This window comes from Meles meles, chromosome 19, assembly GCF_922984935.1.
Source record: "Meles meles chromosome 19, mMelMel3.1 paternal haplotype, whole genome shotgun sequence".
NCBI classification, from domain to species: Eukaryota; Metazoa; Chordata; class Mammalia; order Carnivora; family Mustelidae; genus Meles; species Meles meles.
Genome location: NC_060084.1, coordinates 16,609,778 through 16,623,023, shown reverse-complemented (window position 1 = coordinate 16,623,023; position 13,246 = coordinate 16,609,778). Strand labels below are relative to the sequence as shown.

The 13,246-nt window shown below is 53.7% G+C and overlaps 1 protein-coding gene across 2 annotated transcripts; it reads left to right on the top strand.

The window, feature by feature from the left end:
- The first annotated feature begins 1,090 nt into the window (after nt 1–1,090).
- Nucleotides 1,091–12,150, top strand: VPS4A (vacuolar protein sorting 4 homolog A). 2 transcript variants are annotated; one of them, XM_045986845.1, is made up of 11 exons: nt 1,091–1,287; nt 5,002–5,113; nt 5,206–5,353; nt 6,624–6,682; nt 6,801–6,920; nt 7,374–7,530; nt 8,068–8,216; nt 8,554–8,635; nt 8,873–9,092; nt 10,447–10,587; nt 11,317–12,150. In XM_045986845.1, the coding sequence occupies exons 1-11, from the start codon at nt 1,267–1,269 to the stop codon at nt 11,416–11,418; spliced, it is 1,311 nt and encodes a 436-aa protein (XP_045842801.1). In that variant the 5' UTR covers nt 1,091–1,266; the 3' UTR covers nt 11,419–12,150. The 2 variants fall into 2 exon arrangements, with proteins under 2 accessions (XP_045842801.1, XP_045842800.1); XM_045986844.1 differs by having other exon boundaries at nt 1,093–1,287; nt 6,621–6,682.
- Nucleotides 12,151–13,246: the final 1,096 nt, after the last annotated feature.

Genomic DNA, 13,246 nt, shown 5'->3' with positions numbered 1-13,246 from the left:
CAGTAGGCTGACCTAGAACTGTTTTGATCATTGCTATATCCCCAGAAATGGCACAGATGTACTATATTAAAGTTCACAGGGCTAAAGCCCCCAAGCATTGGAAATTTAAGAAAACCACTTTCCTGGGGCACCTGGCTGGCTCAGTTGGTAGAACATGAGACTCTTGATCTCTGGGCTGTAAGTTCAAGCCCCAGGTTGGGTGCAGAAATTAAGGAAAAAAAAAAAAAAAAAGAAAGAAAGAAAGTAAGGAAAGAAGGAAAGAAAAAAAGAAAGAAAGAAAGATCTTAAGAAAAAGAAAAGGAAAGAAAGAAAGAAAGATCTTAAGAAAAAGAAAAGAAAACCACTTTCCTAAAGAGAAAAGTAGCAGGGTTGATACTAAAAAACAAAACCAAAAGCTGACTTTAGACTGAACCACCAGGATCATATTAATAGTTAACAGAGGAGGCGCTTGGGTGGCTCAGTTCGTTAAGCACTTGACTCTCGATTACTGCTCAGATCCTGATCTTGGAGTCCTGAGATCAGCTCCACTTCTGGCTGCGTGCTGGTCATAAAGCCTGCTTGAGATTCTCCCTCTCCCTCTGCTCCTCCCCCTGCTCATGCTCTCTCTCTCTCTCAAAAAAAAAAAAAAAAGAAAGAAAGAAAGAATAAATAACAATAGTTAACAGAGACTGAATCCCCAGTGTGGGGTACACTGTGTTTACAGTAGCTAGCTCTTTTATTCCCCCCAAAAGCCAGACAAGGTAGATACTAATTATTAGTACACTCTGTTAAACATAAGAAATCCAAAGCTCTGGGAGTTAGGTTTACTGTGCAAGAAAAACTGTTCTACAGGAGCTATTTTACTAGAAATGGGATCTAGGACTTGAGGACTTGAGGTTTCCAGGTGCCCTGCCTCTGGCCCCGCCCTCGCAGCCCCCACTTCCCGCCCCCCCACCTCATCCTAGCCTCTGCTGAGCTCCCCGCCCCTAACACGCCCCTTGCCCAGCCCCGCCCAGGCCCTAGTCCCGGCCGCCCCTGGGCCTCGGGAGGGGTGCCTGCAGTGCCAGCCGTGGCCGCCGGGGGGCAGTCGCGCGGCTCAGGCCCGACCGCTCTGGGCCGCGCTCCTCGCTCGCCCTCCGACTCTGCTCCGGCTGCGAGCGGCCACCCTGCCCGCGCCCAGCGCCAAGTCGCCGGGCTCCCTGCGCCCGACGCAGCAGCTCGGCTCCCAGGGGCCGGACTGAGGCCGCAAGCAGCGCCGCGGGGTGTGGGGCGGACCCAGGAGATGAAATGACAACGTCAACCCTCCAGGTATCTCGGTGCGGCGGGGCTCGGCTTCCGGAGGCCGGAGGAGGCGCGGCGGGGCCTGCGAGCCAGCAGTCGGGCGGGCGGCCTGCTCGGAACCCCGGCCCAGTGGCCCTCTCCCCGCCGCCTTGTCGCCGCCTCCGCCCGTTTCTGTTTTCACGCGCCCGGAGCCACGGGCCGTCTCCCGTCCAGAACTCCCGTGCCCCTGCCACCCCCACCCCCCCGTCCGGCCAGGCCGAGCCCCGAGGCCGCTCCGTGCAGCCAGCGGCGCCCGAGTACCGCGGCCGGACCGCACAGGCGCCGCCGGGAAAGCTCGGCCCCGCGGTCGGACTGCTTGCTCTCCGTCCTCCTGCTTCCCTTAGGACGAGTCCCCGCTCCTTCCCCAGGCTTGGATTTCCTCCTGTCGGCCCACGACCCTTCATTCATTCCCCAGGTGTTGCCTGGTGGTGCTGGGGCGGCGCCACCTGGATGCGTGACTGACCCATTCTCCAGGTGCTGTCGGTCCTGCTGGGTCGGCGAACAGAAACCTGCCCAGGCCTCAGACCTGGGCTTCCGTCTTGGCTCTGCCACTCGGTCGCATGTGACCTTGGGCTAGTTACTTGATCTTGGAATTTCGGGTTTCCTGTCAGTGAAATGGGGTGATACCCCGTAGGGTTGTTTTGACAGTGGCTCTGGATTGAGTAATTCAGGTAAAGTCTTCTGAACACAATGTCTGCTACATAGTGCTCAAGATAAAGCCTGTGAAGGAGTTAGGCAAGACTTCGTGGAAGAAGGGGCATATGGCTGGATCCAGAAAGGATGGGTGGCATTCAGACACCTGAAGGTGGAGGAAAAAGTGGGAACAGAGGCATGGAATAAACTGGGCTGCTTGGCCAGGAATGAACTAGAGTCCCAAGCCAGACCCCACCATCCACCAGCAGAAGCTCTGATGTGTCATCACAGGGGTTTGTAAACTTTGGCTGCAGATCCCACCTGCCCAGTTTTTGTGAGCTAAGAATGTTTTTCCATTTCTGTTCAAGTTTTATTAAGGAGCGCCTGCATGGCTTAGTCGGTTAAGCCTCCAACTCTTAATTTGGGCTCAGGTCATGATCTAAGGGTCTTGAGACGGAGCCCTGCGCCTGCTCCATGCACGGCGGGAAGTCTACTTGAAGATTCTCTGTCTCCCTCTGCCTTTCCCCTTGCTCACACACTCTCTCTCTAAAATAAATAAATAAATCTTAAAAATAAAAGCTTTGTTAAGCTATAACTCACCATACAGTTGGCACATTTCAAGTATCCGATTCATTGGCTTTTAGTCTATTCAGGTTGTGCAACCATCATCACACTTTCAGAACATTTTCATCACCCCAGAGAGAAACTCCACACCCTTTACCATCAACCCCACAAACCTTGTATCTCTCCCAGCCCTGGGCAAACACTCAGATAATTTCTGTCCCTATGGATTTGCCTATTTTGGGCACTTTTATTTCTTTGTTCATTTATTAAAAGATTTATTTATTTAGTTTAGAGAGGGGGAGGGGCTGAGGGAGAGAGAAACTCAAGCAGATTCCTCACTAGCATGGAGCAGACTCGGGGCTCGATCCCATGACCCCGAGATCACCAAACGAGCAGAAACCAGGAGTCCAATGCTCAACCAACTGCACCAGCCAGGCGTCCCTATTTTGGGTATTTTATGTAACTGGAATCATACAATATGTGGTCCTTTGTGACTGGCTTCTCTCACTTAACATAATGTCGTAGGTTTTTTGTTTTTAAAAGGCTGGGAAAAGATATCTCATGACACGTGAAAATCATGAAATTCAAATTTCAGTGTCTATAAATAAAGTTTTATTGGAACACATTCCTGCTCTTTCATTTACGTATTTTCCATGGCTGCTTTCGGCCTACAAAGGCTGAGTTGTGTAGTTTCTCCAGAGATTGTGTGGTCAGGCAAGTCTAACCTATTGACCATCTGGTCCTTTACAGTTTGCCAGCTCTTCTGTTAGCACATCTTCCTCAGCCTTGTCCTTCACCCTCATCCTTGCCATATGTGTTACTAGAGATGCACCAGGCTGGCAGTTTTATCACCTCACCCTTGTGTTATGCAAAACTATTCTTCAGACTGCAGCTGAGGGCTGTGAAGTGTCATATGCACTTGCCAGAAAGACTTACTGTGCTCTTAGGTGCATTAATCAGTAAAGTATCTCGAAGGGAGGGGAGCAGAGCATCCCTGGAGTATTGTTCTGAGCCCTGCCTTTCCAAAGGACAGACCCAAGCAAGGAGGCATATAGAGTGAAAAAGTCCACGGAACTGGGCATGTTTGTTCTGGAGAAGAGAAGCCATCAGGGACAGGAGATTGTCTCATCAGAAGAGCAGGTTTTTGGGGGAGAGTGGACCTGCGAAGCTTGTGTTTAAGCTAATCATCCAAGAAGGTTCGGGGCTCCTGGTCATTCCCTATTTGTAGGTAATGGGGGTAGCTGAGCTTGAAAATAGTAGCCAACACTTTGACCTTTCCTCATCTCCTCAACCCGGTGAGTTGATTTATCATCATCTTGGCCTAACTGACTCCCGTCCATCAGTTCTGTAGAGGTAACCGTGTCTTGCTGAGACTTGCGACTTTCAGAGGAGGAAGGGCTGCACAAATGCCTGAGCCCAGCCAAGAGCTGGTCAGGAGGTTTATTGTTTGCTGTGGACGGAACTGTGTGGACACGGTGGGATCTGCCGGCCTCATGTCCAGTGCCGATCAGCTTGAGGAGGGTAATTCTGGTAATGCTTCCTGGGCTGGTGAAGCCACGGTTTCTAAAACTGGATATGTAGGTGTAGGGCAGCTGCTTGAAAATACAGCGTGCTTTGAGTTGAGTTTAGAGCACAGGCCTCCAGGAATTGTGAGAATCACAAAAATACCCTCACAGAGTTCTTAGAAGATTCCAGAGGACCGTTCCCCTCAGTTGGCAATACATATATGTCTTTGGAGTAAGCAAGCCCTTTTCTTTCTTTTTTTAAAGATTTATTTATTTTAGCATGTGCATATGCCAGTGGGGGAGGGGCAGAGGGAGAGAATCTTCAAGCAGACTGCCCACTGAGCACAAAGCTCAACGCCCCTGAGATCATGACCTGAGCCAAAACCAAGAGTTAGACACTTAACTGTGTGCCAGCAAGCACTTTTTTACTAAAACTACTGGTATACTGATCCATGTGTCTAAGCATCCCCTCCCTAAGGAGCAAATTTAGGAAAACCATCTCTTTTCACCACAGAGAAGCGGGTTGGGCCAGTAGGAGGATCTGGTAGAACTCAGGGCTGGCTCGTCTCTGGCCTTCGAGGGCAAGTGCGGTTCCTGGCCTTCACGCTGAGCAGCACACCAAGCAGTTGGTTCTGGCATTTCCCCTGTTCCAGGCGCTGGGTCCAGGGCCACTCTTCTTTCCCTTGATGCAAGGAATAGAAAGTGGATTCTGCCCTTGAGCCCTAACCTGAGATACTTGGTCAGGTTTCCACTTACTGAAATCCAGAGTGAAATTGAGAAGGAGGTGGCTTTCAGCTGTATGAGTGTATTATGAAGAGGGATGGCTGTCTTTTAGAGCTCCCTTTCAACATCTTTCTAGCTGAAGTCGGCAAAAGAGGCCGACATAATTGTGTGCATCTAACAACAGATCTGCAGGGTTCCTGCTGCCCTGGGACCACGAGGGCTCTTGGGTCTCTTGGGAAGCACTGAGGTATCTGAGGTATTTGCTTCGCCTTTCCAGAAAGCCATTGATCTGGTGACGAAAGCCACGGAAGAGGATAAAGCCAAGAACTACGAGGAGGCCCTCCGGCTCTACCAGCATGCCGTGGAGTATTTCCTACATGCTATCAAATGTGAGTCACGCAGGGCCCAGCCTGCCTGCCGAGCGCTTGTAGAACACCCGCCGGAGCAGGTGGGCACACCCTCTCCACTTCCCCTTTTGCAGATGAGGCACACAGCGACAAGGCCAAGGAGAGCATTCGAGCCAAGTGCATGCAGTACCTAGATCGGGCGGAGAAGCTGAAGGATTATTTACGGAACAAAGAGAAGCATGGCAAGAAGCCAGTCAAAGAAAATCAGAGTGAGAGTAAGGGGTGAGTACGGAGGAGCGGCAGACCCCTGCCGGGACCAGAGACCCCAGGAGCGTGTGTCCTTTTTCTGTGTTGCGGCCATTCCTGGTGCTGAGTGTTTCCATGACCGGTGTCTGGTTGGATCCGCACCGAAAGCTGTGAGTGAAATGTGAGCCAGCAGGGAAGTTACAAGCCTTGGATTCCACACTCAGACTCTCAGGGTACATCCCGCCACTGCCACTCTCCAGCCGGCTGATCATGGACGCGTGCCATGACCCCCTCTGCTTCCAGGCTTCTCATCTGTAGAAGAAAGATAACGTTCCTTCCCGCCCAGTGTTGCTCTGAAGGGGGGGTGAGATGATGCGGGTCAAGGCCTGAAAGTAAAGCGTGGTGGGCAGTAAGGATGGAAGAAGTGCCAGCTGCTGTGACGGTCGGAGTCATTGGCTGCATCTGACAGATGCGATGGCCCAGATCACAGAGCTGGCACTGGCTGGAGTCTGGACCCACACACAGGGCCTCTGTGTCCCACCCCAAAGCCAGTGTTTGCTCGGCAGCCCCTCACCTCGTGTGTGCTTTGCCCACCACAGAGATTCCAGTCTGAGCATAAAGGCCAGTGGTATCCTGGAGGCGAGGGGGTGGGCCCAGGCAGGAGGGTCACGCAGCAGGAGAGAGGTGGGTGGTGTGTCTGCCGCTCCCCCCAGAGCTGATGGGCTCTGTCCCCGGACGGACAGGTTCCGCAGAGAGCCAGACATACTCTGGGAACGGAAGAGGAGGGGGCAGGAGGTGAAGCATCTTTGGTGGGGGCTGGAAGAGTTCTGAGGACGGCTGATCACTTAGGACCCATTAGGGATTGGCCCTGGGGTGAGACCTGTGACCTTGTTCCTTTCCCAGGTCCCCTGCTTTAAACCTTACCTCCTCTCTGAGTCACAGCCACTTGCTGTCTAGTTGTGAATCTGTGTGAAAGGCCAGTGACAGCTCTGGTTGCCCGCCCAGCTGCTCCTGAATTCCAGCCAAAGTGTATAACCCTCACCAGCCTTCTAGAGAGAACACACGTCTCTGTTCTTACTCCATTAATGAAGAAACAGGATGGGTCATGGGAGTGTTTTCCTGGAGATGCGGAGAGGAGTGTCAGTTACAGGCGGTCTTAGGCTCCCTGAGGTCCCTCGCCACTGCTGAGCAGGGCAAGCGGCTCTCTACCACTGGGCCGGCAGCCAGAGCCTGGTCTTGCTCTCAGAGCCTTCTTGCCAGCTGCATCTTGCTTTAGCCTGTCATCTTCTGTCTCCTTCCCCAGCAGTGATAGTGACAGCGAAGGGGATAATCCAGAGAAAAAGAAATTGCAAGAACAACTGATGGGTAAGAGGCCCGCCCCCCAACGGCGGTGGGGGTGGGGGTATGTGGCAAGGGCCCCCTGGAGGGTCAGCTCACACTCATCATTCGGGCTCCGGGTTAAGGCTCTATTTGCCTCTTGCAGGTGCTGTTGTGATGGAGAAGCCCAACATTCGGTGGAGTGATGTGGCTGGGTTGGAGGGAGCCAAGGAGGCCCTCAAAGAAGCTGTCATTTTGCCAATTAAATTCCCACACTTGTTCACAGGTAAGAGCTGCTTTAGGCCCAAATGGAAAAATAGCAGGCTTCCGAGGAACCCAGCCCAGGGCTCCCACTCGGAAGGTGTTCAGGAGCAAATGGCCGGCCACTCGGCTCTCTTGGCCCTCAGAGGGTGAGGGCCCAACCTTCCCTCTCAGGGCTCTCGGTGGAGAGGGTCTACCCATCACAGCCATCTGCTCCTTGGCTCCTCTCTGGTGTCAGGAACAGCTTTGCAACTAGAACTCTGACTTGACTCCCAGTGGGTGAGTAGGGTCAGGAACCAGTGGTAGCCAGTGGCACTTCCACAGTTCTGGGGGTCATGAGCCAGGGCTAGGAGCAGGCTCTCAGCGGGTAATTCAGTTCCCCTTCTTCCTTTGCTTCTAGAATCAGTCGTCTCGTAGAATTTTCTGTTCCCTTTCCCCAGTCAGGAGGAAGCTCACCTCAGTTTATTCTTTGTTGTAGGCAAGCGCACGCCTTGGCGAGGGATACTGCTCTTTGGACCCCCTGGCACAGGGAAATCCTACCTGGCCAAAGCGGTGGCCACAGAGGCCAACAACTCCACCTTCTTCTCTGTGTCCTCCTCAGACTTGATGTCTAAGTGGTTGGGGGAGAGTGAGAAGTAAGTCAGCTGCCAGGCCCTGCTTCCCTGCCCTTGAGCCACCGCCCAGAGGAACTGCTGTTGGGGGTCATGGAGAAGGAGCCAGTGGAGGGGAATCCTGCTAGCTTGTTGGGTGGGACACTGTCCTGACAGAGCCTGCCGAGACTGACGGGGCGCTCTGGGGAGAGGAGTCCTCGTGAAGGGAAGGCAAAGGCACTCCCAGTCTTTGGGTGTCAGGTGGGTGTCCTCTGTCGGGGACCTCATGTGGTTCAGTTATTTTCCACACCGACTCCCGTTTTGCAGAGGATGACACCGAGGCTGAGCGGAGGGGAAATGACTTGTCCTAAATCCAGAGCTGATGAGTGGGGGCTGTCGCCTGGGCTGGCTGTTCCTCACGGCACAGTGCTGCCCGCGGATCTGTGATGACCGCAGTCTGAAATCCTAGCAGGACGGGCGTCCTGACCTGCCTGTGGGAAAGGCAAAGAGAAGCAGTGACTGGGCCCTTGGCTGGGATGTGTGTGGGTGTCCTGATCTCGGCCCCACTTGTCACCTTCACAGGCTAGTCAAGAACTTGTTCGAGCTGGCCAGGCAGCACAAGCCTTCCATCATCTTCATCGATGAGGTGGATTCCCTCTGCGGGTCCCGCAATGAAAACGAGAGCGAAGCTGCCCGAAGGATCAAAACGGAGTTCTTGGTCCAGATGCAGGGTGTGTGCCAGCACTGGGTGCCCTCCCCGGGGCCCGATCCGCCTCCAGCCAGCCCAGCGCGTCGTAACTTCTTTAGCTGCGGCTGGGTCTGATGATCCTTGAGACCAAGGGGAAATGTCAGAGCAGCACTTCTCGGCTCCGACTCCACAGGCCTGCAGAGAGGTCACCCTGGCCTTTGGCCGCCAGCCTTCTGCCCTTCCCGAGGCCGGCAGGGCTTCAGAGAAGGCTCGTGGCCCAGCGGAGCCGGTTGGGGCCCTGCAGGTGGGGGTGCTTCCCCCAGATGCTCCTGTCCTTGTAGGTGTTCTGAATCAGTGTCTGTGTTTCCCTTTCTCCACAGGGGTGGGGAATAACAATGACGGGACTCTGGTTCTTGGTGCCACCAACATCCCCTGGGTGTTGGATTCAGCCATTAGAAGGAGGTGAGTCTTCCCTGGTAGGTGCCGGGGGCTGAGGTCTTCCTCCCGCTGCAGTGAGCCCGTGGTCTCCTGCCGCTGCGGCTGTGGGTGCGGAGCCTCTGCTTCCCTGGAGGCCGCTTCGTGTCTGTGTGGTGAGCAGAGTCCTCAGTGAAGCCCCCTTCCGGAGGGCCCCAGCACCCCTCCCCGCGAAGACCGTTAGGCCCTCTCTTCTCAAGTCGTGCGGTGTGCTTGGCTCTGTAGGTTTGAAAAGAGGATTTACATCCCGCTGCCTGAGGAGGCTGCCCGAGCCCAGATGTTCCGGTTGCACCTAGGGAGCACTCCCCACAACCTCACGGAGGCCAACATCCACGAGCTGGCCCGGAAGACGGAAGGCTACTCGGGTGCCGACATCAGCATCATTGTGCGGGACTCCCTCATGCAGCCGGTCAGAAAAGTTCAGTCAGCCACGCACTTCAAAAAGGTGAGTGGAGGGGCGCCTGGGTGGCTCAGCTGGTGAAGCGTCCAACTCTTAGCTCAGCTCAGGTCTTGATCTGATCAGGGCTGGGAGCCCACGCTGGCCTCCATTCCTGGTGTGGAGCCTGCTTTAAAAAAAAATAGGTGAGTGAGCCAAAAAGGAGCTGTTCAGAAAGTGTCACAGGAATGGGGATGCCAGCTTTCTCTGCCAGTTCCTTGGCTGCTCAGGGGACATTTCTTTGGTCTCATGGAGAACCAAGGGCCAGTACGTGAGCCCTCTGGCTCCACGGACTGGGGTTGCACCTGCTCTCTCTTTCCCTGTCGTTCTTCCTGCGTGAGTGTGACCATCTGAGATTGTGTGAAGCCAGAGGTCATGGCCCCATGCCAGTCACCTCTGCCACCTCCACAGTCAGCGCTGTGCTGTCGTGTGTGGGGCCCCCACTCAGTGTCTGAAGAATCAGCAGGTACAGAATCACTCGCTCTAAGGTGGAGCTCCTGTTACACAGCGTGTCTCTGTCAAGTGTCTGCCAAGGGTCCTGCTGTGCACCTGGTGCTGTTCTAGGACCTGGGGAGACACTTGGGACCACAGCAGACAAAAATCCCTGTTCTGTAGGAGTTGAGGAGATACTCATTTCTTAGAGAGTAATGAGGGGGAAGACAGAGCAGGAGATGGAGTCTGGTGTTTTGATGTTCGGAGCTGAGTGGGCAGGTTGTATTCTTTTAATAATAATAATAAAAAAAATTTAGTTGAGAGAGAGAGAGGAGTTGGGAGGGGCAGAGGGAGAGAGAATCCCAAGTGACTCCCTGCTCCATCTCACAACCCTGAGATCATGACCTGAGCCGAAATTAAGTGTCAGGTGCTTAACTGACTGAGCCACTCAGACACCCCACGGCAGGTTTATTCTTAAAGGATAGGCCACCCCAGATAATCTCTGAGTCAAGAGTTGAAGGAGGTGAGGGAATTAGCCTTGGGGGTATTTGGGGGACTCTTGCCAATAAAGCAGACTGTGGTTAGAAGAACATTTTTGATGTCACTTCATTTGTGGTGATATTTGATGGAGTCACTGAGGAAGAGGAAGATACTGAGACACTTCAGGCCACAGATCGCGGTTCTGGAGAACAGTGCCTGGAATAACACGCTGACCACAAACCTCCAGAATCCTACCGTGAGCTACTTTTGACTGCCAGCCCGAGACTTCTGAAGGAGTCATTCTCTTCTCAGACTGATTAATGACCTAGGCCAGGCACGCATTCATCCTCTCCCACTACCTTCTCTTCAGGACTCAGAAATCTGAGGCATCCCATCCCTTCCCCAGTCATCAAGGTGGAGCCCCTGCAGCCTGACTCCTGTTTGATTTCAGGTCTGTGGCCCTTCCCGCACCAACCCTAGCGTTATGATCGATGACCTCCTGACCCCATGCTCACCAGGGGATCCAGGGGCCATGGAGATGACTTGGATGGATGTCCCTGGTGACAAACTCTTAGAGCCTGTGGTTTGCATGGTAAGTGGCCAGCTGGGAGAGGGACTACACAGAGCCTAGAAAACTGGGGCCTTGGGCCTGAAAATAAAAATAGGCTTCTCCCCTTCTCTAAGGTTGTGGGTTGTCCTGGGCTGTTGTGGCTCCTCTGAAACAGAGAATGGCCTTTGGGGCTTTGGGTAGCCGGGGGTCCTGCTGTTAGACTCAGTGGGGACCCAGGATGGAGGCCACAGCATGAGCATTTTATTTTATTCAGCAAGAAGAAAGTCCATCTGGCATGACTACATCATTCCGTGGGTTTGGCATGTTTTGTGCACAGGAGGAGACAGCGAGTGTCGGCAGTTGGCTTTGGTGTCACTGCACAGACAGCCTCGTGGGACTAGTCTTGCCCTCTCCTCGTCCTGATGATCTTGCCTGTCGTTTGGGGCAGGTTTTTGTCAGTGTGGCTGGTATGGCGGGTGTGTAGTCAGAACAAGCTTCTCCCAGCAGTTAAGACATGAGGGGAGTTTGAATTCTCTCAGACAAGAAGTCGGCCTGTTTGGGAACAACACAAGCCGCCTCCAGAGGGAAGAGCGGTCCTGGCACGAGAGACGTGCATTCAGGCGCCAGGCAACCGGAGGGAGCTTTGCCTTTGGGGCTGGGAGTGACTGGGAACACTGGCTTCTTCCTGCTGGACCCCATGGGTCTGCGACATAGAGAGGCTGAGGACCCTGGGCCTGGCTCCTCCTCAGCTTCGCGCCCTTGTCTTTGCAGTCGGACATGCTCCGGTCTCTGGCCACCACTCGGCCCACCGTGAATGCAGATGACCTCCTGAAAGTGAAGAAATTCTCAGAGGACTTTGGACAGGAGAGTTAAACATTTCTTCACTTGGTGACGGTGAAGGTGGGAGGTTGACTGATGTAATAAATCCACGGCACTCCCCACGTCAGTGGCCAGACAGCGCTCCAGGGCTCGTCTTCACGTCACTGCGGCGTCCCCTCTGCTGTCTGGCTGCCGGCTGGGGAGCAGGAAGGAAGGGCCTCCCTGGCCACAGAGATGTGGAAGCACATTCAGCACCGGGTGGAATACTGGTTCTTCCTCCTTCCTCTCCTCCTCTTCTTCTTCTGGATGCTCACCTACTCCTTGTCCTGCCCCTCTGTATTTTTTTGGGTTTTTTTTAAACCTTTGTTTGTTCCCCTAAATTAATGCTGCTTGGATTTTTGTCTTGTTTATAAATAAAGTTAAAATCTCCCGGAAGCGTCAAGGGGTGGGAGCAGCCCGCGCTGTGGGGCTGTAGACCTTTAGGGCAGCTTGCAGCTCCCTCAGCCTGTCCCTCCTAACCCAAGATTTACTCCCTGCCTTGGAAGTCCACGAGTCAAACCAAGCCATTCCCAACCTCCTAGGTCAGCATCCCAGGCCCTGTGTCCTCCTTGCAGGACAAGAGGATGGTTTTTGTGAGCACAGAGCTGTGTAGATCAGAATGAGTGAAGGCAGTCAGGTGGGTTTTACTGCTGCCTTTTCTTCCCTCTGAATGTGAGACCACCACACCCCCACCACTGCCCCGGCTCCCTGCCTTGGAAACGGGCTAATAAATCCTTTCCCTCTTGAGCCACCTGAGTGATCGCATCTTTGATTCTTATCTGGGCTCCTTGAAGGCCATGCTTGCTTCCATGAGAGAGACCCCCCGCTCTTCTCTCTGTGCTCTTCTCTTCATCAGACCAGGGTACTGCCAACTGCCACAATCCCACCGTTCTCCAGTCAGGCTGGCCGGGCCCCCTTACCCCCACCTCCAGGGCCTTGCACCTGTGGCACCTGGACAGTTCTTCCTGCGGACTAGGAGGCCTGTGGGCCACATGGCCTGTAGCTATGTTGGGTTTGGCTTGCTGCCAACACTGAAAAATCAAGAGTTGATGTAAAAATTCAGATTTCTGGCTTCTGGGAGATTAGGCAACCTGCAGCCACAGCTGAGCAGGGAGTTGCCCCGTTCAGAGGCAGAACACTCTCTCCAGCTCACCCATCCCCACGAGGGCTGCTTCATCCCTTCGGCTTGTCTGCCCAGCCCCTGTGGCCATTTGAATTTGTGACTCTTGATCTGGAGAACTCCCCCTCTCCCCACAAAGGGTCTCTAGAAATGCTGAGAGGAGGCTCTGCGCCTATCTTGCCTATCTTGTGCGGATGAATACACAAAAGGCCTGCCCTCGGGCTCCTCTAGCTCCCCTCCTACTCCAAAAACCATGATCATTGCTCCAGGTCTTACTAGAACCCAAACTGTCCAGAACTGATGTTGCAGCCGACTCTCAGATCACAGTAGCCTTGCACTGCGGTGGTCTTTGATTTGGTTAGGTATGGCTGAATTGCGACAACTTTTTGTTGGGCTCCTTGATGGCTCGGGCCCAAGTGCTCCTCTCCAGTGTGGGTACATCAGCCCTGCCTCAATACCGTGTGACCCCTTGGCAGCAACTATGGCTGGCATCTTTGTCACTCAGGAGTCCCCAGGGCTCTCCCTTTAGTTATGTGCCCTCAGCCACCAGTTACTGTTTGTGAACACTGGACTAGAAGCCAACACAGGACACTGCCCTGCTCGTATGATTTCTTTTTAGCTACTTGTGTTTTCTTATTCTACCTCCAGACACCTTTACTTGAATCAGGTCCTTGCTTGCTTTATTTTTAAAACCTTCCTTTCTATTGCTCAGACACCTTGACA